Here is a 22,186-nt window from a genome sequence, read left to right on the forward strand (position 1 = left end):
GAATGACTTTTAAGATTTATTTTTTTTATTTTTTTATCATTGACTCTTAAGATTTATGCAGAACTACGGAAACAAATCTGCTGAAATCCAACATGAATTTCTCATTTCAACGGTGTATATGTTTGAATATAGTGAGTAAAACTAGGGTGCTCTTAAGCTCATCAAAGTTTTGGTGAGCTTAAGAGCACCCTAGTTCTACTCATATATATTTTAAGATTTGTGCATGAAAACTTTTTCCTTTGAGATTTGTGTATACAAAATTTAGACAGCTGAATTTAGTATTTTAGGGTCCTGAAATCCTTTTGGGATTTCAGCAGATTTGATTCCCAGAACTACAGATCAAGTGTACCTAGGGGTGAGTAAATCGCTCATAACTCGTGAGCCGCTCATAACTCGCTCATTAAAAGCTCATCTAAACTCGCTCATTTATCCGCTCATTTAAACTCGCTCATTAACAACTCGCTCATTTATTTAATGAGCGAGCATGAGCATGACCCAACTCGCTCATAACTCGCTCATTAAGAATTTGCCACACCTAATCCCTGCCACATTTAATCCGCCACATTTAATCCTATGTAATTCTGTATAACATCAACCTTGCCTCATTAAAATTGATAGATAGTGAGCATAGTTTCATATTTAATTATGTGTAATATAATGAGTACAATGTAACATTTAATCCTGTGTAATATACTAATATTCATAATTTCATATTCATTTTTTTTGTAAATCGGCAGAACCAAAACCTCCGCCAAAAGCCCAAAACAAGTAATAGTCATAACAACTCACTCATTTAAATGAATTATAACAATTTGTTGGATTTTATTACGATGACTTTTAACAAATTTTGTTATGCGTGGACACACTATATAATTTTGTTATGAGTCATAAGTCATAACTCGTGAGCCGCTCATAACTCGCTCGTTAAAAGCTCGCTCATTTACAACTCGCTCATTTATCCGCTCATTTAAACTCGCTCATTAACAACTCGCTCATTTACTTAATGAGCGAGCATGAGCATACCCTAACTCGCTCATGCTCGCTCATTAATCACCCCTAAGTGTACCTGACGACCACCCGTCCACGGTCCACCCCACTCCAATCGAAAGAGAGATCAAAATGGATTCCGATGGTCAACGAGATTCGAGTGCGGATCTCCTGACATATCTCATATTCTGCGTGATCGACATGTCCGGTTTCTATTCGGGGTTAGCGCAGGGGACCAGTATTATTTCAGCTTTGAGATTCATGCGGAGCGTATTTGAACGGTTGAGATTTTCCAGAAAGTCACGTAAAATATGAGATATCTCAGAGAATGTTGAATTCGAAATAGAAAAAAAATGTTACCTGGAAACTTTTTAAGTACATATTATCTGGGAATAAAACATGGAAAAGTAAATGTCATTTTCAAATCAATTGATGTTAAAAAGGATTAAGAGAACTTTGCCTATAATCCGGTACAATATAAATTTAAAAATTATTATCTAATTAACCTGTCACAAATTACATGCAAACTCTCAAATCAAAATTTAAAAATTCAGATTAAGTTAAAGAACTTGGAATATCAAGGGAAACACACTCTATGAGAAACGCACTCTATATGTCCTTCAATTATATTATTACTGAGATTGTATATATATGGGAAATACACTCTATTATATGAATAATTTGGTTAACAAAGCTTGACAGGAAAACAAAACGGTTTCTACATATTAAACTGTATTAAAATAAAACCATGTTAAAAAAATGACAAATATATATGTGACATAAAAAATATCAACTAAAATGACATGTATTGTCAAAAACTACTATTCATTAATTTTTCAATGTTTGACTTTACAATGTTTGTTTAAATAACATTCTGATCTTCTCCTCCGCTAACACAAAAAAGATTCAATGGCATTGAAAATAAAACATCACCTTAATTAGCTTACAAATGAAAGAAAAACAATATGATGAACACAAAGAGATACATTCTCCACCGCCATTGGTACTGACCACCAGTAAACAAGTGAATCCTTCTATGCTGGGACAAGCTCTAAAATTAATATATATGTCTATGCTCGGAATTTATTCGTCTACCTCTCCATGCATGATACAATGGCATTTACCTTCTTGACTACCACCTCGGTTATGTTATTTGTAATCCTTTTGTTTTCTGCATACTGCGATATAAAACTGCATGGGGAAGAAATCCCAAAAGGCATGGTGTGTGTGTGTTTTTTGACATATAAAACTGTTGATCAATTAAGAAAAGAAGTTCATTGCTGTTTTTTGACATATAAAACTGTTGATCAAGAAAAGAAGTTCATTGCTGTTTTTTGACATATAAAACTGTTTTTTTAATATTTATTAAGTATTTTACAAAATTGTTGATCCAACGGTGGCTTAACAAAACAGTAAAATCAGCAGCCACCGTTGGATCAACAATTTTGTAAAATACTTAATAAATAGTAAACAAATTCAGAAAAATGTAAAATTTGGTCTCCAAGCACATATTAATATGGAGAACAAGATGAACGGTTTGGATCGGCCATTTGGATTTTGAATTTTAGATTTATGGTCCAATGCACAAATCCCTCCATGCATTGCAATGCACCATAGCCCATCTCTCTCTCTCTCTCTCTCTATATGTAATATATATATATATAGAGTAAAGCTAGGGTGTGATGTGCTCACCAAGAGAGTTTGGTGAGCACAACTCCAAAAGTTCATCGGATTGACTTCAAACGCAAAATCCAAACCGTTGAAATCCATGTGCTTCATGAGTGATACATGTGCATGGAAAATTTTGAAAGTTTTGAGTTTATGTGCTACACGGTCAAGCGGTCAAAGAAATAATAAAAATTGACTATATAAAATAACTTATAAATTAACTTAATAAAATGTTCATTTCTTTGACCGCTTGACCGTGTAGCAAATGAACTCGAAACATTCAAAATTTTGTATGCACATGCATTACTCATGAAGCACATGGATTTCAACGGTTTGGATTCGGCATTTGAAGTCGATCCGATGAACTTTTGGAGTTGTGCTCACCAAACTCTCTTGGTGAGCACATCACACCCTAGCTTTACTCATATATATATATATATTACATATTCTAATTAAGCTATCAAGGTGCTTTAGACAATAGTGAAATTTATGAGGTAATTAAAACTGGTAATTCAAACAAGGGGTTGTGTGAATTCTGTTATTCAAGAAAAGAAGTTCATTGCTGCTTTGATTTTGTATCTATGTTTTTCACATGTTTTTCTCAATTTTTTTTGCTCCGTCATGTCAAAAAACATACTACTTGTGAAAGGGCTGGACTGGAGTATATGATTATATCATTAGTTATTTTAATAAATATTTCTTGGAAAGATGAAGAATACAAGTGGTTCTATATATATACGGTTTATCTTCTCTGTTCATTGTATATCACCATGGCGTTTATATCAAAGATATAATTCTTCTATTTAATTTTCTTAAATACTGAGAAAGCGCATGTCCCTTTCAATTCTCTGTAATTTTAGAATAGATCGATATTCTTTATCTCAATCAATTTTCTTCAATACTGACAACGCCACATTTTAATTCATAGTACATAATTGATTCCGGACATATAAATGTTTGTAAATGTTTTAAATAACTATTTTTGTTGTAAATCAAATTAATTATAATTTATGTGAATGTTCAGTATATAACTCTCAATATTAATTCTTATTAATTCTTATGTTCATTGTTCCACTACTCCACTACTATGAGCATTCATGTTCTTATTAACTATTTTACGTAATGACTCTTCATATATAATTTTTAGTTTATAAATAGAGACTTTGTAAACGCATATAAAACATACAATAATTAAGTATAAAATTCTGTTATTGCTCTCTATATCTCTCTTGTTATTTACTTAATTTACTTTGCTGCAACTTTATTTTAATTTTATAACATCTTTAACCCCTTTATTTACCGTACGTAGCATCTAAATATTGATTTAAAGCAATGGAAAAACAATGCTTTTCCACAAAATTAATATGCAATTATTTTTATGTGAAGGGCAAAAAAAAAAATCCTAAAAGTGATAATAAGACACTAAAATTCATTTCAGGCTCCAAAAACAAAAGACTATATAATTATATACTAATTATAGAGCAAAGCTTGTGATGTGCACACCAGTTTGGTGAGCACAAATTCAAGTCAATCGGATTGATTTCAAACGACAAATTTAAACCTTTGAAATATACATCTAACTACTTCATGAGTGATATATGCATGTACATGCAAAATTTTACAAGTTTTGAATTCATTTAATACAAAATCAAGCGGTAAAAAAATATAGTAGTGGATATGTATATATGCTAAATTTGCTAATTTTAATTATATTTATTGTTAAGTTGAGCATAAAAGAAATGATGAATTGTAATTGCATTAAAAGAACTTAAAAACTATATTTTATTTTACCTCTTAACATTGTACTAAATAAATTAAAACATATATAAGTTTATCACTCATAAGTTAAAGTAGATCCATTTTAAATGTTTTAAATTATCTTTTAAATCTAATTCAATATATTTAAGAATAAAGCCAATTACTAATCACTGTGTTAAGTTTAAGTATATACTTGCTCCATTCAAATTTTATTGCTAACAACAAATGATGGAGGGAAGATATTTGTTGGTGATGAGGATAATTAAATTGAGCAATTATATTCAAGTTTTCCCTCAATAAAGTTAGTCAATTCCGTGTGGAAAATTAATTAAGTAGTGAGTTAGTCTAACTAGGAGCATTTCAGCCGAAGTACTTTTCAGCTCAAATTTTCGGACAAACAAATTGCGTTCTTAACTGTCACTCATTTCAGTCTTATCTACTCCTGCCATTCATCTTCAATTATCTCCTCAATTAGAAAAAAGAAAAGAAAAAAAGGCACGCATATATAGCAGTCTTTGTTAGCTCTTTATCACCAGTATGTGGTCTTGCTTGTCAACTAGTCAACTAGTCAGACAAAGGTAAAGTAATGTACATATATAAATGTTCCAGTAGCTAAGGTCTTTCTTGTTTCCATGTATGCTAGCTGTCCTTGAGGTATATGTTGCATCGGATTTTTAGGCAATAACATTATACTTTCCTCCTGAAATCAGCCATGCTCTTAAAGATCCACCTCATCCTACTACTATTGTTCATGCTAACATCCATGCCACTTTCTTCATCCTCATACATCACCTTCGCTACACTGCATGGTGATGGTACGCCCTCTGGATTTAATATTGAGGGGAGCGAAAACCTAACATGTGGCACTGTTCCGTTACCGTTTGGCACTGCCGGCAATGCCTTACCAGGCTTCGAAATAGGCTGCTCCAAGGAGAAGCCTTATCTTCCTCCCACCTTGTACTCCATATCCAACAATAACATCTATACCATTCAAGAAATATCATTACTAGGCTACATAAAGATCTTTGTGGGACCGATTCTCCAAAGGTGTTTTGTTGGTGATAACAAAAAATTGACGGAGTCTGAAGGATCCGGACGGTTAATTCAACTTACATGGAACTCCTTTTTCATTATCTTACCAGTACAATATGCTGACAGTTGTTGGCTGCAACAATTTAGTCTTGATAAGTAGACAAGGTGAAAATCTGACAGCGACAAGTGGCTGTGTCACGTTTTGTGACCCTCAGGGTACTTTCTTAAACGGGTCTTGTTCTGGCCTAGGTTGTTGCCAAGCTACTCTTCCAGGCAATCTAAAAAGCTTTCATCTTCAGTTTACACAAGTCAACATATCAAATTCAAGTGCGGCTTTTATCAACTGCAGTGCCGCATTTTTCTCTCCAAGAGATGATTTCCAATCAGATAAGGGCAGGTTTCTCTTTCAAGACAGTCATTTTCATGATTCAGACTTCTACAACAATAACCTCATACAATTGGATTGGGCAATCAGAAACAAGTCATGTAATGCTTCCAGGAACAACATTGGTTCCTTCGCATGTCAGAATAATAGTGACTGCTATGACTCACCTTCAATGGTTGGGTATTTGTGCAACTGCAGTCAAGGATACGAAGGAAATCCCTATGCAAAAGATGGTTGCACCGGTATAATAAATAATTTTGAAGCCTTTTGAAAATTACAATTGCTTGAAACTGCATATAATTAATTATTCCTGACAAATGGTTTTTGCTTTTCCTTTCAGATATCGATGAATGCCTTGAATCAGATGGTCCATGTATAGGCAATTGTATCAATTTATCAGGAAATTATACATGTTCTTGCCCAAAAGGCATGACTGGTGATGGTAAAAAGGGGGGAAGTGGATGCAAGAGGCGGGGGTTCCCGCTTGATGTTGCTTTAGGTAATCTTTTTTTTATTTTTAAATCCTAATATTCCTTTATGAGCAATAATTAGAATGTCTTCAATTGCAAAATGTTTCCAGTACTATATATAGTAATCTCATGGATCAGGGGAAAAGGAAATACAACAACTAGAACAGAAACCTTTTAACTTCGGTACCTCCGGGGTAATCTCTCAGTCTCCCGGAACTCCCCTGCTCAAAATCATTAACTTATTTTTTCTTTTTTCCAACTTTTATTAGTCTTACCATCACAATTTACCAGTGATACCAAGAGGATGATGAATAATTTATTAGTGTTCCCTGAAATACTAACAAGTTCAGATGCTTGTTTATGATTAAACCATGTATATATGGAATTATTTTCATAAAAGTAAGTATTTTATACAGTCAGGTAATTGTACAGAAACCCAGATAAATTGTCAAAAGTTTCAGCTAACACATATTAGAATTAGTACTAGTACGTTGTTACTGAAAATAACTCAAAGGGATTCATTAAGTTCAACCCACCCACATGATTGCTTCTATGGCATAAATCTAGCCACTACAAAATACACATCTTGCAACAAATTATTGCAACTGGAAGAGAATTGGTTGTATTAGATTAAAGATTTTGCAACGCAATTATTTAGTTGCAATAAACATTAAATATTGCAACAAATAAATTTTATTGCAACTAAATTAAATCGTTGCCCGCAAAAAACTTTTTGCTACAAAAATATTTGGTATTGCAACCGCCAAAATTCATTGCTAATAAAAATTCATGACAAAAGGGCACCAAAGTGGTAAATATAAGTATAATTTTATTAGAGAAAATAATATAGAACATATCTGACTGTTTTTAAATTTAAAATTTAAATTTAAAATTATGAAAATTAAAAATAGAGACATAATGAAAAACTACAATACGAAACTTTTGAACCCTCCATTTAAAAAGAAATTAAATTATCAAAATTGAAATAGAGACATAATGGAATAACTACAAGTCAAAACATTTAACCCTCCTCTTAAAAATATATAAATTAAAAATATTCAAAACTTGCTAAAACATATAATATCATTCAACAGATAGCAACAAATCAGATATCATAACTTTAATTGAATTACATATATCAATTAACTAAATAAACAACACAAGAACAACCACTAAGTAGCTATCTAAACTGACAAAAGTATCAGTTTTTGCAGAGAAGCCTCTAGAGTTGTAAAGATATCCTAGCACACAAAAGGGCATGAAGTAGCCATTCTAAAACAGTAGCAGAATTAGAAAACATGAACAACACCATACAATCAAGCAAACATGCCCTACAAAAACAACAAAAAAAACAAAAGTCTTGGCATCCACAACAACAAAGAATCAGTACCAATAACAATACCAATACCACTAACAGAACCAGTATCAATTGAAAACACTTAAAACTCCTCATGCAATTAATTATTCTATAATACGCCTTGAACATACTTGATTTGTTGTCCTACCACTGCAACAATAAAATAATAAGAGAGAGAATACCAATTTCTTCATCTTCTCCTACTCTAGCCCGACGAGCATGTGATGGCCGATTTGGTTCATCAATGAACATGTTGGCACCGTTATAATTTTGTTGAGCAACCGCAAAAGGTACCCCCAATCATTTTTTTTAAAATCTGCAATTAAACTATGTGAATCTCTATTGAATCTTTGTAATAAACATTAATATAAGCCATAAAAAAAATTAACCAAATATGATAGAAATCTTCTAACATAAAACAGATTGTGTTGTTTGCCTTTGAGATTTTTAGTTTTGTCTCAAAAACAATTTTACCCCATGCGAATTACAACAATCTTTAATTCTTAATATAAAAAGATAAATAACTTGCGTTTGTAAAATTGCGGCAAAAATTAGAGATCCATTTGCCTCTGTGATATATTAGTACAATGATTCTCCTGAATCTTAAATAGAGAATGATAAGTAACTTATGGTAATAAATTTCCGTTACTATTTGTATTTTCTAGTGGACTCATTTGATTCCAAGCCGAAAATTGATCTCGCGCCAAATTCTGTACACTGTAGTCTTTTGTTAATATGTCATACGGGTCCACACTTCAAATTTTTTGGTATTTGATAATGGGCCGTTAAAGTTAGTATCTAATATTTATTAGAAAGAACAAGCGTAATTATTGGCAGAAGTTAAAAGATCAATGAAATTTTTTTAATGGTTAATTGACACGATTCATAATTTGTTAATTAATTTATGAAACAATTCGAGACTTTGAGTATAGTTGATAATACAACAACAAATCATGAATATCAGATTTTTGAAAAAATATTTAAATTACTTAGTGAATGACAAAACATGAACAAAGTCTTAAATTTCATATTTCACATTTCATATATATATATATATATATATATATATATATATATATATATATATATATATATATATATATATATATATATATATATATATATATTCCCCGAGATGAGGTACGGTGAGTTGCGAAGTAAAACACGTTTCTACTTCATGCCGTATTTTCATTTTGAAAGTCCAAACGACCGATTCGAACCGTTAGATGTTTAATCCATATTGAAATGTGCTTAGAGACAAAATTTTACATTTTTTTGAATTTTTTTTACTATTTATTAAGCATTTTTGAAAATTGCTGTTTTGCTGCGAACAGTAAAATTTTCTGGACCATCAGATCAGCGACTTTCAAAATTGCTTAATAAATAGTAAAAAAATTCAAAAAAATGTAAAATTTGGTCTGCAAGCACATTTCAATATGAAGAACAAAATGAACGGTTCGGATCGACGTTTTGAACTTTAAAATCGCAAAATATGAGCATAAAGTAAAATAGTCACTTTACTTCGCAACTCATCATAGCCCATCTCTATATTCCCCTACTATAATTGCTCTCCGTGCCAAAGTTAAAAATTGTGTCGCCAGAATTTTATTTGGCACCAACATTAAAAGCCTCCAGCTCGTTTCCTTATTTCATAATATTTACTTTCCATATTTCATATATATGTGATATTATGTTATTATCTTTTTTTGGTGATGAACAGCAAAGAGTAAAAAAAAATTATATCTATTTTTTTTTTATATTCATTAGAAACGATAAGCACAATTATTAGGCAAAAGTTTAAATATATCCATAGAAAATTTATAAGAATTATTTGACACGTACAGTTCATACATGTCTATTAAAAATGTCACTTATATTAATAAATTGGTCATGACACCGTTCTCAAATAACTCAATACTTTTGAGTAGAGTTCGTAACTCAGCAATAATAATGAATTTTAGATTTTTCTAAAAAAATATATATTTAAATCACTTGGTGTGAACAACAAAATATGAACTACTACTACTATTATTATTATAGATATAAATCTCTTATATAGCGAGCTTAACTTCAAATCCTATGAAATTGACTTCAAAAATAATGACTCTAAACAGTTGAAACGAATCTACTGTACAAGTAATTTGTTTACATCAATTTTCTACCAATTTCTTTTATATTAATTTATAAATTTTATATATAAACTCAAAAATAGTTTTAACAGTTTGAATTCCACATTTGAAGGCGAACTGATAAAGTATATATGTTTATTCTAAAGCATTCATTTTTCAAAGTACAAACAATTGATATGAACCACTTAACATAACCTTCATATTAAAATATGCTTGGAGATCAAGTTCATATTTTTTGAAGATTTTGCACTATTTTCTTACAAAATTAAAACCACGGAGCAAAGCTACGTCTGGTAACGGTAGGCTTTTAATAACATTTTCAATTCTCAAACTGAACAAAATATCCATACAAATTAAGCTTGCTCTGGTCATTGTCAATTTCTAGAAAAGTGTTACAAGAGGAACATTCTACACAGTGCCTCATCTAAAAGAAGAAGTTGAAGTAAATGCAAGTCAACAAATGATAATTAACTGTTTTTTTGTTGCAATGCAGGTGCAGGCCTGGGGCTTCTGTTTATTCTGGTCATGTCAAGTTTTTTCTCTTATTGGGGTTTGCAGAAAAGAAAGATAGTTAAGATCAGATCTCAATTCTTCAAACAGAATGGAGGGTTTTTGTTGCAACAAAGGATAGCTTCACAAGGTATCGACTCCGAAACAAAAATTTTCACCAAGGAAGAACTTGAGAAGGCTACTGAAAACTACAACGAAAACAATATTCTTGGTCAAGGAGGATATGGTACCGTATACAAGGGAACTTTATCGAACCTAAAAGTGGTTGCAATTAAGAAATCTAAAATAGAAGATGAGAATCAAATTGAGCAATTCATTAACGAGATCATAATTCTTTCACAGATTAACCATAGAAATGTTGTGAAGCTCCTAGGGTGTTGTTTAGAGACTCAAGTTCCCTTACTGGTATACGAGTTCATACCCAACGGAACACTCTTACATCTTATTCATAGCCAAAATTCAGGATACCATTTAGCATGGAATTGCCGCTTGAGAATATCAGCTGAAGCTGCTGGAGCTCTTGCTTATTTGCATTCAGCAGCATCATTTCCAATAATCCATAGAGACATCAAGTCCTCCAACATACTCCTCGATAAAAATTTCACAGCAAAAGTATCAGACTTTGGAGCATCAAGGTCTGTTCCCTTTGATAAAACCCATGTCACTACTCTCGTTCAAGGAACTATTGGTTATCTGGATCCAGAATATTTTCTAACAAGCCAACTAACAGAAAAAAGTGATGTGTATAGTTTTGGTGTTGTCCTTGTTGAGCTGATAACAGGAGAAAAACCCATCTCTTTTGCTCGGCCAGAGGAATTTCACAATTTAGCAATGTACTTCACAGTTGCATTTGATGAGGGCCGCTTGTTTCAAGTAATTGATCCAGCAATTGTGAGTGAGGCTGGAGAAGAAGAACTCTACGCCATAGCACGTCTTACAAGGCAATGTTTGAACACAAAAGGAGAAGAACGGCCGGCAATGAAAGAAGTTGCTTTAGAACTAGAGGCTCTAAGGAGGATGCGAAACCGACAGAGTCAAAGTGGGAATGAAGAAATTCAGCAGTTGCTTGTTGTAAGGAACCTATCAAGTTCAGAAATTGTAGAATGCACAAAACAGTATAGCCTTGAAGATCACATGTTGTCATCCATGGACCTGCCAAGATAATACTGTAAATTTTACAAGCATTTCAGCTATAGATATAAATAAGAACTCGGGCATGAGACTTTTGCATGCTTTGTTGAAATTGTACCATCCACGTACGTAGTTATATTCATTATATATCTTGCAAGTTTCAAATTGGTTGTAATTAAGTTTTCATTAAAAACCTTTGTTTTAACAATTACACGGCCATGCCGCGACAATAATAGCAGCAGATAAATATGAGCCACTGTAAAATTATGTGGATGAGAGTAAGAGAAAAGAATCAGATGCATGATTATGAGAACATAAGCACGAACTGCAAAATTATTAGCAATTTAGGAGATACAGAAAAGTTACCTTTTCTCTTAATAATTTGATAACATTTCTTGCTCATTAATTTAATCTCATGTTCTGGAATTGAATGAAATCAGATACATAATTGTTTCTGCCTTGCTTTCTCAAGAACAATTGGACTTTTGTTTTAGTGTTTATTCTATTAATGTTTCCATTTTAATTTATCAAAAGGATTTTCTAGAAAAAAAAAAGTTTGTGTTTTGTTAGATCGTTGCAGCATATATGTGGTTTTGAAGAAGATGCATAACGGGCTGCCCGTGATATAACGGTTTACAACCACGCGAGAAACCACAGCCCAAACTATTCAATGAACCATCCATAACAATTAACAATGCCTATAACAACTTTAATTATTCAGTGATCCAAATCACTTTATTTTTATTTTCAAACAGTATTCAGAAATCAAATTCATTTTATCCATTGCTTTTAATTGAATGAAAAAGAACAATTTGCGGGGATTCTGATTTACTGAGACCATTTCTATACTTACACTACTAGAATCTGCACTTTTTTTTAGGGTCAAAATATGGCTTTTTCCATCGGCGTACTCATGGAAAAAGCCCAAAAAGCGTCATTTCCGTGCGCCACCCTCAGAAATACTACCGTCAAAAATACCCTTGATGGAAATACCATTTTCCTGGCTTTTTCCATCGGTTACCTTTGGAAATACTACTTTCTGACTTTTTCCGTGAGCCCCCCGACAGAAATACTACCGTCAGAAATACTTTGGCATCAAGCCCATGACTTTATTATTTCTGAGGGCAAAGTGCGTGGGTCCCACTGTATTATTTCTGAGGGCAAGACGTGTGGGTCCCAACAGGTTATTTCCAAGGTTATCTCATGTGGGACCCAACATAGTATTTCTGAGGGCAAAGTGTGTGGGTCCCAACAGGTTATTTCCAAGGGCATCATATATGGGACCCACAATAGTATTTCTAAGAGCAAAATGTGTGGGACCCACCGTATTATTTCCAAAAGCAAATTGTATTTATTTTTCCGTGGATATACCCACGAAAATAACTTAAATGACATTATACATGTAAGCTCTCATGTACAATTCTCCCTGTACCAATCAGGTACAATCCTCCCTGTACCAACCAGGTACTGTATTACATTCCCCACTAACACCCATTGAAACAGATAAACAAAAACACACTAATACCCATTGAAACAGATAAACAAAAACACATTTATATATAGATCTATGGAAAGCATTTAATAAGCATTAACATAACAGTCTTGAAACATTATACCAAAATATGTACAAAACAAATTACAAAATCAGAACTGTATTGCACTTGCATTTCTAGCTATACCTAAATATGCCCACCAGTAGTTAACCAAGTTTGTTCCCATTGTAGGCATAATGCCAGCACCATTAGCCCATTGCAGCTTCATTTGTGGGTAAAACCTTGCCATCCTGTGAATGAAAAGGAAACAATCATGTGTTATTTTTAAAATAGAAGAATGATATAAAATGTGGTAAGTCTTAAGTTATTAAAAAATGCATCTAATGAACTGTAACTTTACACTAATGTTAATTGAGCAATGTATATATATATATATATGAATTTCTTACTTAGTTATATCTCACTGTATATTGAGCACATTTCTTAGTTTAGCCTAATATACACTAAATAGCATCATATGCCATACCTAGAGTCCATTTGTCCTATACTAAAATCTAGTATTTGGACTAGGGTTTGTTTACAAAAGTCTAAGAGAACATTATCAAAATTCAAGGAAAGGATGAGATTTCAATTCTCTGTCAAATCTAGAGTTTGTTCATGAAATAAAAAACTCAACATTTAAACCTACTTCATAGCAGGTTTTTTTTACTTTCTAGCCCACATCTTTAAGGAAAACAAAATAATGGTAACTCATTAAGTCAGAATTTTGTACCAGTCCATCAACACATAACCATTGACTCTGAATTCAAATTCTAAAATAAATAGAAGTTTATAATCATGTAAAGCCATAAAAGTATAAGAAGGAATTACAATTACAATTAGCAAATATATTTATCTATAGTAAAACATCAAAGAAGGAATTACCATAGCAAGAGCATAAAGAACATTCCAGCACCAAGGCATGCACCGAAACCATAGATCCTCTCCCAGTAAATCATCCTGCTAAATTAATTACATGGATGATATTATATATGTTGTAACGGGGACATTTTATAAGATAACAAAAAAATATTCTCAAACAAAAGGACATTTTAATAAAAAAAAATAGACTAATAAACCAGCAAAAAATAAATAAATAAAAATAAGACAAGTAAACAACATGTCAATAAACCAGCAAAAAAGATACACTAAACACAAATAGATGCAAGAAAAAGACTTTATACCAACTTGTTAAGATTACACCAGCCAAGTCTGCCATTGTAATCATAAAACTAAAACAAAGCATTCTAATATGTGATATGATAAAGAGGTAAACGAATACAGAATGGATAAATTTACCTCATCAGTCGAACCGAACTGATTCTTCACAGATCGTAGTAATCTAAAGACGAGTACCTCTCTCCCTACACAGATTATATATTCCTATTTAATTAATGAAATATTCAATGAGAAGGTAGATATCAAAAAAAATTTGTTTATGTATGCCTATCTGCTACTTTTCTCTTTCTAATTGTCACTAAAACAGTTTTTGGTTTGTGCATAATGTACAGCAGATAGAGAGAGAGAGAGAGGCAAGACACCTCCATGTACAGAACAACATCAACTATATGCTCCAAAAGGCGGGGACCGGCAATGTCACCAGACTTCGTGACGTGACCAATCTGAAATAGGCATTCAAACCATGCCACCATTCCATCAACTACAGTAACAATATTCTTGTAAAATGTCAAAATGGAAATCATGAATTACAAAAAATAATAAAATAAACTTACCAAAAAGATGGGGATATTTGTGTCCTTTGCGAATTACAATCCGTATATCATTTCTTCAAATGAGAATTGACTGAACCTAATTCAACCTAATTCCTAGCAGGTGAAGATCTTCAACTAACAAGACTAAACGGACTGTACCGGCACCAGTTCAACTTACCAGTACTTTTCATGTAGGCATTGTACCAGTTCCTATTTTACAAAAAAAAAATAGGAACTAAGCGAGCAATTCACAATTCAAAAATAATGGATTTTCTACATGACATGGCCTGTGCAAGAAAAGTGTGAAATTGAGAAGTCAATGAAATTCTACATGACATGATTTCTAAAGAGACCAGCCGGATACTGTAATTTCTCAATTTCACATTTCTATTATCAATTTCTAAAGGCATCGCACCTGCCCCTTTCTACATTTCTCAATTTCGTCTTTATCGTCTAAGGGGCCAGGAAATAAAGAGCATGTTAAAAATTTCACCTTTGCTTATCTGGTGCGTTTCTATGCGCGAGTGGGCGATGCGATTCTCTCTCTGAGTCGAATGAGTTTCTCTCTAGTCTCTGACGAAGGAAAGATTCTTTTTTTTTATTCTTCTCTCCGACTCGGAAGTCAGAAGTAGCGAAATCTCTTCTTTTTCTTTCGCCGAAAAAGCGAGACGATTTGGGTGAGCGGGCTTGGGAGGATCGGATCTGAGAGGAGAAGAAAGGAAGCGAGACGATTTGGGAGTGAGAGTTTTTGGGTTCATTGCTGGGGAAGGAACTGAAATTTTCATAAGTAGGAGAGGGTATAAGTGAAATTTTGAGAGGGAGTTGGAGGGAAGCGAAAAATTTAGGGTTTTGCCGCTCAACTTTGGTTTTTTACGGAGTGTACATGGAGGAGACTAGCAATGGAGAAAATCGATCCAGAGAGAAAATAGAAGAGGTTTGTTTGTATTGCACTGGGAGAATTGATAACTCTGAGGTAACATGAATTTTGTGTTTAGATCGGAACCGTCTGATCATTATTACGCACGAATATTAAAGGATCTTGCACATCACATAGGGTCGGATCTAAACAGAAATGTTATGTTACCTCGGAGAATAGAGACTCCCTACTCACAACATCTAAAATGAAGGCATCAAGACTGCTCATGACCTATCCAGCGGCTCTGAATTTGATATTTACTAATTAGATAATGTATGTACAACAAATAATTTGAAAAAAATTCTAAAAAATTAAATTAAATTATTTATATCTTCTATAGCAAAATCATACTTATAATTGTCCATTTTATAGACTTTTACCATTATTTGTCACTTCATATTTAACAAAAAACTGTGAACCGTTCATTTTCACATGAGCAATCAACGGTCGATCTGTGATGAAATGATTTCAAATTTATTTTAAAATGATCAATGGAGAATATTGAACGTAACCAACATAAAAATTCTGAAGTTTTATTATGTTTGAGTTTCGATCCAATGTGAAGTGTTCATAACCCTTCGATGTTTCGATATTCCGTCGACTTGATGGATAGGTAAATAAAAATAAAATTTCATCAAAATTTGCTGCAGGAATAAATATGCAGTGCTCTTCAATTTCAACGATTCCGATCGACCAACGGACGACGCGTTTACGTGCGCCTTCATTAACTCACAAAGCAAGAGTATATGTTCTATAGAACGTATACTCTTGCTTTGTGAGTTAATGAAGGTTCAAGTATACACGTCGTCCGTTGGTCGATCAGAACCGTTAAAATTAAAGAGCACTGCATATTTACTCCTGCAGTAAATTTTGATGAAATTTTATTTTTATTTACTCATCCATCAAGTTGACGGAATATCGAAACATCGAAGGGTTATGAACACTTCACATTGGATCGAAGCTCAAACACAATAAAACTGCAGAATTTTTATGTTGGTTACGTTCAATATTTTTCCTTGATCATATCAAAACAAATTTGAAATTATTTTATTTCAGATCGACCGTTGAAATGATCAAGGAAAAATGAACGGCTCACAAATATTTACTAAATTTGAAGGAACAAATAACGATGAAATTACTTAAAATTGACAATTATAAGTATGATTTGGTCATAGAAGATGTAAACAAAATATTTTTTTTTTTAATTTGATTTCATATTATTTGTTATACATGCATCACCTAATTAGTAAATATCAAGTTCAAGCCGTCCAATAAGCAATGAACGGTCCTGCTGTCTTCATTTGGACGATTTTATTAGCAGATCAGTTTTGAATTTATGCAACACACATCCTATATAATTTAAAGAACGTCCAATATATTTAACACACTTCTTGAAGATGAAACTGCTCTGTTAATATCTATACTTGCTAAAAAAAAAATTCCCAACGCATCCAGAGAAGGGATTCTTCTTTTCTCCTTAGCTTGTTTTTTCTTTCCTTTTCACGGACTTCCCCTTTTCATTTCCCTCTAAAACCATTTTGATTCCCTCCACAATTTTTTGGGTTGCCTCCAAATAATTGGTTTCCGCGTTCTCTCTCTGAAGTTGTATCTTCCTCTTAAGAACCAAAAACATAAAATATTGATAAAAAAACATGGCTGTAACAAGATGTAAACAGACTATTTACAAGCTGCTTGCACCATGGCCACACCTTGTTGCCTCCGTCCTAGCCTCATCTCCTCAAACCTCCTTCATCCTCTAAAGTATTCCAGTTATGGGTTTTTGTCTCTCTCTCTCTCTCTATCTCTCCATGAAGATAAGATCTTCAAAAGTGAACTAATAGGGGGGGAACCCACCACCTGTTCGACAATTTGCCTCAAAGAAGTTCTGTCTTTATTGTTACTTTGGCAATTTCTCTGTTAACATAGTATCTTTTGTTGTTACTTTAAAAATTTATATAGTTCCTTCGGTTGAGAGGGTGATATACAATACCTAAAATTGGGGGCTTGCCTTATAAGACTCGTTGGGTTTTAAAATGGTGAAGGGGATTAGAGCACTGAATTGAACAAATGGAATGCTCTCAAAGTGTTTGATGAAATGTCCAAATCAAGTTCAATGTTTGTAAGGACCATATCTACTTAGAGTGTTTCTTTTAACAAGTTTTATCTTGTTATTGGATTGTCATGGCAGGGATTCTCATATTGATCGGCTTAACCCTCAACAATAGAGAACAACATGTCACTTGAAGAGGTGTTGTGCTTTATCAGAGTGTCTCCCTTGTTGGAGCGCCTCTACATCTCTCTCTTAGCTGAAGTCACCCAGTTTGGAGGTATAGTTCCATTATAGACTTATAAATGTGTAAAATAAATCGCTATTTACTAATTAATACCTTATTTACCTTGAGTTTCTTTATTACAGTTGCAATGCACAGATAATAAAATAAAAACAAACGTTATATGTTATATATAACTCGTGCACTGTATAAATCAAAAATTGTTGTGTCAAAATTTTTAAGATCTGACCATTGCGGTTTGCATAGCTTTACGTGTCTCCTTCTCCAATAGGTTATATTAAGAAAAGTTCTTCTCTTTTCTTTTCTAGTTTTTCTTTGCTTAGTCTACTAAATTGATTGTGATTGGTGTTAATTAGTTACTATTATAATTAGGTTACTGTATCCTCTTAAATTGTCATAAAATGAGAATATAATCTCATGTACCTCTGAAACATAGTTAAAGCTGGTGGACTTGAGGAACTGGTCTTGATGCTGGTGGACTTGAAGGGGAAAAGTAAGTAATTGGATGCAATTGTACATGCTCAACCTAAATCTGGCCATTGCGAATTGAAATTTGACACTAAGGTAAGTTGTGTTTTTTTTTTATTTCCTTAAAAAGAAAAAGGAATATTTGTGGGTAAAAATGAAAAATTGTCTAATTTAAAAAAGTTAGCAATAAGAAATAACTAATACCTTTGCATCCATGCTACTGGATTGAGTATGAATACACAGTGCAAAAGCAACATGTACTACGGGTCAGTTTGTAGTGTCCTTGATGCTCAATTTGATAATTTTATCACAAAAATATATGCACAACTTACCCAAAGACCTTCATACAACCTGTGTGCATGTTTTCCTTAATTTTTTCAATAATTTTAACAATTTATTTCATCACTTTTCAGTTTGTGAGGTGCAATTTGGATCATTCTGACATGTTGTTTTGTAAATTTTGTGTAGAACAAACCATAGATCCAAATTGGATGTTTTTTGTGTCTAAAATTTCAGGAAGTCATGATCTGCACCCACAATTAATTTCAACTCATTGTATTGCCTAGAGCTATGCCAAACTTAAGTTTTTCTCAATATCAGTTTTGGTTCTGTACCAGTTTTTTTATTTTCTGACAACCAGTTTTGTATAATTTTTACAGGACAAACTACAACTCCAAATTGAGTGTTCTTGGTACCAAAATTCTCAGGATACTAAGATCTTTCACCATAATTTATTTCACATTTTTATGGATTTTCTAAATGAGTTGAATTTGGGGTTTTGTACAGGAAAGTACTGCACCAGCAGCACTATTGTACCAGTTTTTGCATTTCATGAGAAAAAACTTTTGAGAATTCATTATAAATGATAGGAACTATAATGTCATGTGTTTTATTTGGTTTAGAACAAAAGCATGTTTGGCAAATATATCATCTCTTTAATTGTTTAGAATTTCTCTTCTGGTCAAATACTAAAAAAATCATTAAGTGCTCAGCTCTTTTATAATTGGGGAAATTTTGTATGCATAGGAGCAGCATGTGAATTATTGTTGCTTTATAATACCTCCATGTAAATTAAAGAGAAAAGGTTCTTGTCCACTGACATTTGTCCACCATTTGTCCACAACCCCCTTATCCAACTTCCATTTTAACTGTCGGTCTCCACCTTCCGACTTCGTCTTGCTATTTAAATAGATCGACCTTCCGTAACCTTCCTTTTTTGAATTTCATTTCCTAAATTTCGAAATCCGATCAGATTTGCTCCGACTAGTGCCTTTGCCGTGACTTGGATTGTAAGTTTCTCGTCTTATCCTGCGCACCCCTAGTCTCGTCACCTCCTCGTCAATACCTCTCGTGAAAACAAGGTTATTTCTGTTGAATCTGAAATTTACATAAAGGAAGCGTCTAATTTGACCTTGTTTTTTCTTAATTGACCTCTCGTGAAAATTGACCTTGTTTTTTCTTAATCTGAAAAAATCACCAGATTCACCACATGACTACAAATTTGACGAGAGGCATTTACATAAAAAAATTTTTCATCCCTTGAATAAGAGCACAAAGGCGGCGGAGGCCTAGACACCAGTTCTCATCAAAACTAGTAAGTTATTGTTTCGATCAAAACTAGATTTTATGGATCTGGCTTCATTTCTCTGATTTCATTTCACGTCTGATCAATACGAATTGGGCCAGCAATGACGATTTTCTTTTTTAGAATATTGTTTCGATCTCGTTTTTTATACATGATCGCAATAGAACCTTCAATCGTGGAGCGCGATCGAATAGAAGTTTTTGTTGAAGAGCACGGCAAAATTCAAATCTAGTAAGTTATTTCTATTGAATTTGTTGTTTTCGTTGTATGCAGTAACAGATCTAGCATTTCAAATGAAATCTGGAGGAAAGAGATGATAGAGAGGCGATATGGAGTATTGATCTGTTAATTTTACTGTATTGCCCCGTTAATTTTACAGTATTCATCTTGTCATTTTACAGTATTCATCTTGTGGAAATCTGGAGGAAAGAGATAATAGAGAGGCGATATGGAGTATTGATCTGTTAATTTTACAGTATTGCCTCGTTAATTTTACAGTATTCATCTTGTCATTTTACAGTATTCATCTTATGAAAATCTAGAAGAAAGAGACGATAGAGATGCAATATGGAGTATTGATCTGTTGATTTTATAGTATTGCCCCGTTAATTTGACAGTATTCATCTTGTCATTTTACAGTATTCATCTTGTGGAAATCTAGAGGAAAGAGATGATAGAGAGGCGATATGGAGTATTGATCTGTTAATTTTATAGTATTGCCCCGTTAATTTTACAGTATTCATCTTGTCATTTTATAGTGTTTATCTTGTGGAAATATGGAGAAAAGAGGTGATATAAATGCGATATGGAGTATTGATTTGTTAATTTTACAGTATTTATCTTGTAATTTTACAGTATTCATATTGTAATTTTACAGTATTCATCTTGTGAAAATCTGGAAGAAAAAGATGATAGAAAGGCTTCTTACTCATCCAAACAATATTCAATTGAAAATTCTACTGTATACAAGATTCAATTTTACAGTTCTGTTGATTCAATTTTACAGTATACAAGATTCAATTGTATATTTTACTGTGTAGAAGATTCAATTTTACAGTATACAAGATTCAATTGAAAATTTTACTATATACAAGATTCAATTTTACAGTATACAAGATTCAATTTTACAGTATACAATATTCAATTTTACAGTATACAATATTCAATTTTACAGTATACAAGATTCAACCCAGTGCTAATAACCGCTAATAACTAACTCTAACTGCCAATAACTTCCTATAACTATATTTTTCGAAAGTACAGTATGAAAGTACAACCTTTTTGTCCTGTTGTGCAAGTTGCAATATTTTTTTAACTATTTTGGGACCACTTCAAATAGTTGCTGGATGTTATATGATTAACTGATATATTTTATGTGATATGTTTTATAATTGTATAGCATGTAGAAGTAATTTTACAGTATTCGGACAAGTCAAAGCTGTGGACAAATGGTGGACAAAAAACTGTGGACAATTAGACGCTTCCTAAATTAAATAGATTGGCTAAGTCCAAAGAGCAAAATTTTTGTTTTCAATTAAATGATTCATTTTAAATATCTCAATGAGATACATATCCTTTTTTTGTTAATTTCCTTCTTGTAAGCACTGTTTGCTTGAAGACCCTTTACCTTTCCAAAGCTATAGTGATGATATTACTAAACTACTATCTAATTCAAGTACTTTTCTTATTAATTAGGATGTGTTATATAAATTATTTTGTTGATTAATGAGGTATATCATTTTGGGATTATATTCTAAGTTAATTGAATGTTCGTGGCTAGCAAAAATGTGGAGGGCTAGCCAATTGCAAAAATGTTGTTGCCAAAATTCTTAATAATACACTAACAGTTATAATTAAAAACAATTAGCAAAAATCATTAAAGAAATGAATAAACACAATAAATTATACTTAAGATTTCAATTAAATGTTTCATTTTAAATATATAAATTAAATACTGCTTGCTGCTGTGATTTAGTTTTGTTTAACATTTAAAGGGAGATCTCAATAAATATAAATGCTTCTGTCTCCATGAGCTAAACATTTTCAACGGTAGTCTCATGAAAATAATTAGTATAACTATAAAAAAATATTAACTGTATCAATGAAACTTTTCCAAGAGTATAGTAGCCAAGTATTTATGTGGGCCTAATATAAATATAATAACCAAAACATTTCCAATGGTAGCTCATGGAAATAATATGTGTTACAATTTCCAAAACATTTCCAAGGGCATGGGGTCAACAATTTCCAAGGGC

At 32.5% G+C, this 22,186-nt stretch overlaps 1 protein-coding gene and 2 long non-coding RNA genes across 3 annotated transcripts; 2 read left to right on the top strand and 1 right to left on the bottom strand.

Moving 5' to 3' along the window:
• Positions 1–5,054: 5,054 nt before the first annotated feature.
• Positions 5,055–11,833, top strand: LOC144546811 (wall-associated receptor kinase 17-like). The gene is made up of 3 exons (XM_078295374.1): positions 5,055–6,072; positions 6,171–6,329; positions 10,280–11,833. Exons 1-3 carry the CDS (start codon positions 5,562–5,564, stop codon positions 11,458–11,460), a joined length of 1,851 nt encoding a protein of 616 aa, XP_078151500.1. The 5' UTR covers positions 5,055–5,561; the 3' UTR covers positions 11,461–11,833.
• Positions 11,834–12,849: 1,016 nt separating this feature from the next.
• LOC144546821 (uncharacterized) lies at positions 12,850–15,557 on the bottom strand. The gene is made up of 7 exons (XR_013508886.1): positions 15,165–15,557; positions 14,693–14,881; positions 14,501–14,581; positions 14,259–14,323; positions 13,845–13,919; positions 12,947–13,210; positions 12,850–12,911 (listed from the first exon to the last, which is right to left on the bottom strand). It is a non-coding gene; the product is annotated as an uncharacterized LOC144546821 (long non-coding RNA).
• A 1,556-nt stretch (positions 15,558–17,113) lies between these two features.
• LOC144546822 (uncharacterized) lies at positions 17,114–19,669 on the top strand. Its single transcript, XR_013508887.1, has 3 exons — positions 17,114–17,914; positions 18,315–18,442; positions 19,006–19,669. It is a non-coding gene; the product is annotated as an uncharacterized LOC144546822 (long non-coding RNA).
• The last annotated feature ends 2,517 nt before the right edge of the window (positions 19,670–22,186 follow it).

Source organism: Carex rostrata, chromosome 30, assembly GCF_964058835.1.
Source record: "Carex rostrata chromosome 30, lpCarRost1.2, whole genome shotgun sequence".
Classification (NCBI taxonomy): domain Eukaryota; kingdom Viridiplantae; phylum Streptophyta; class Magnoliopsida; order Poales; family Cyperaceae; genus Carex; species Carex rostrata.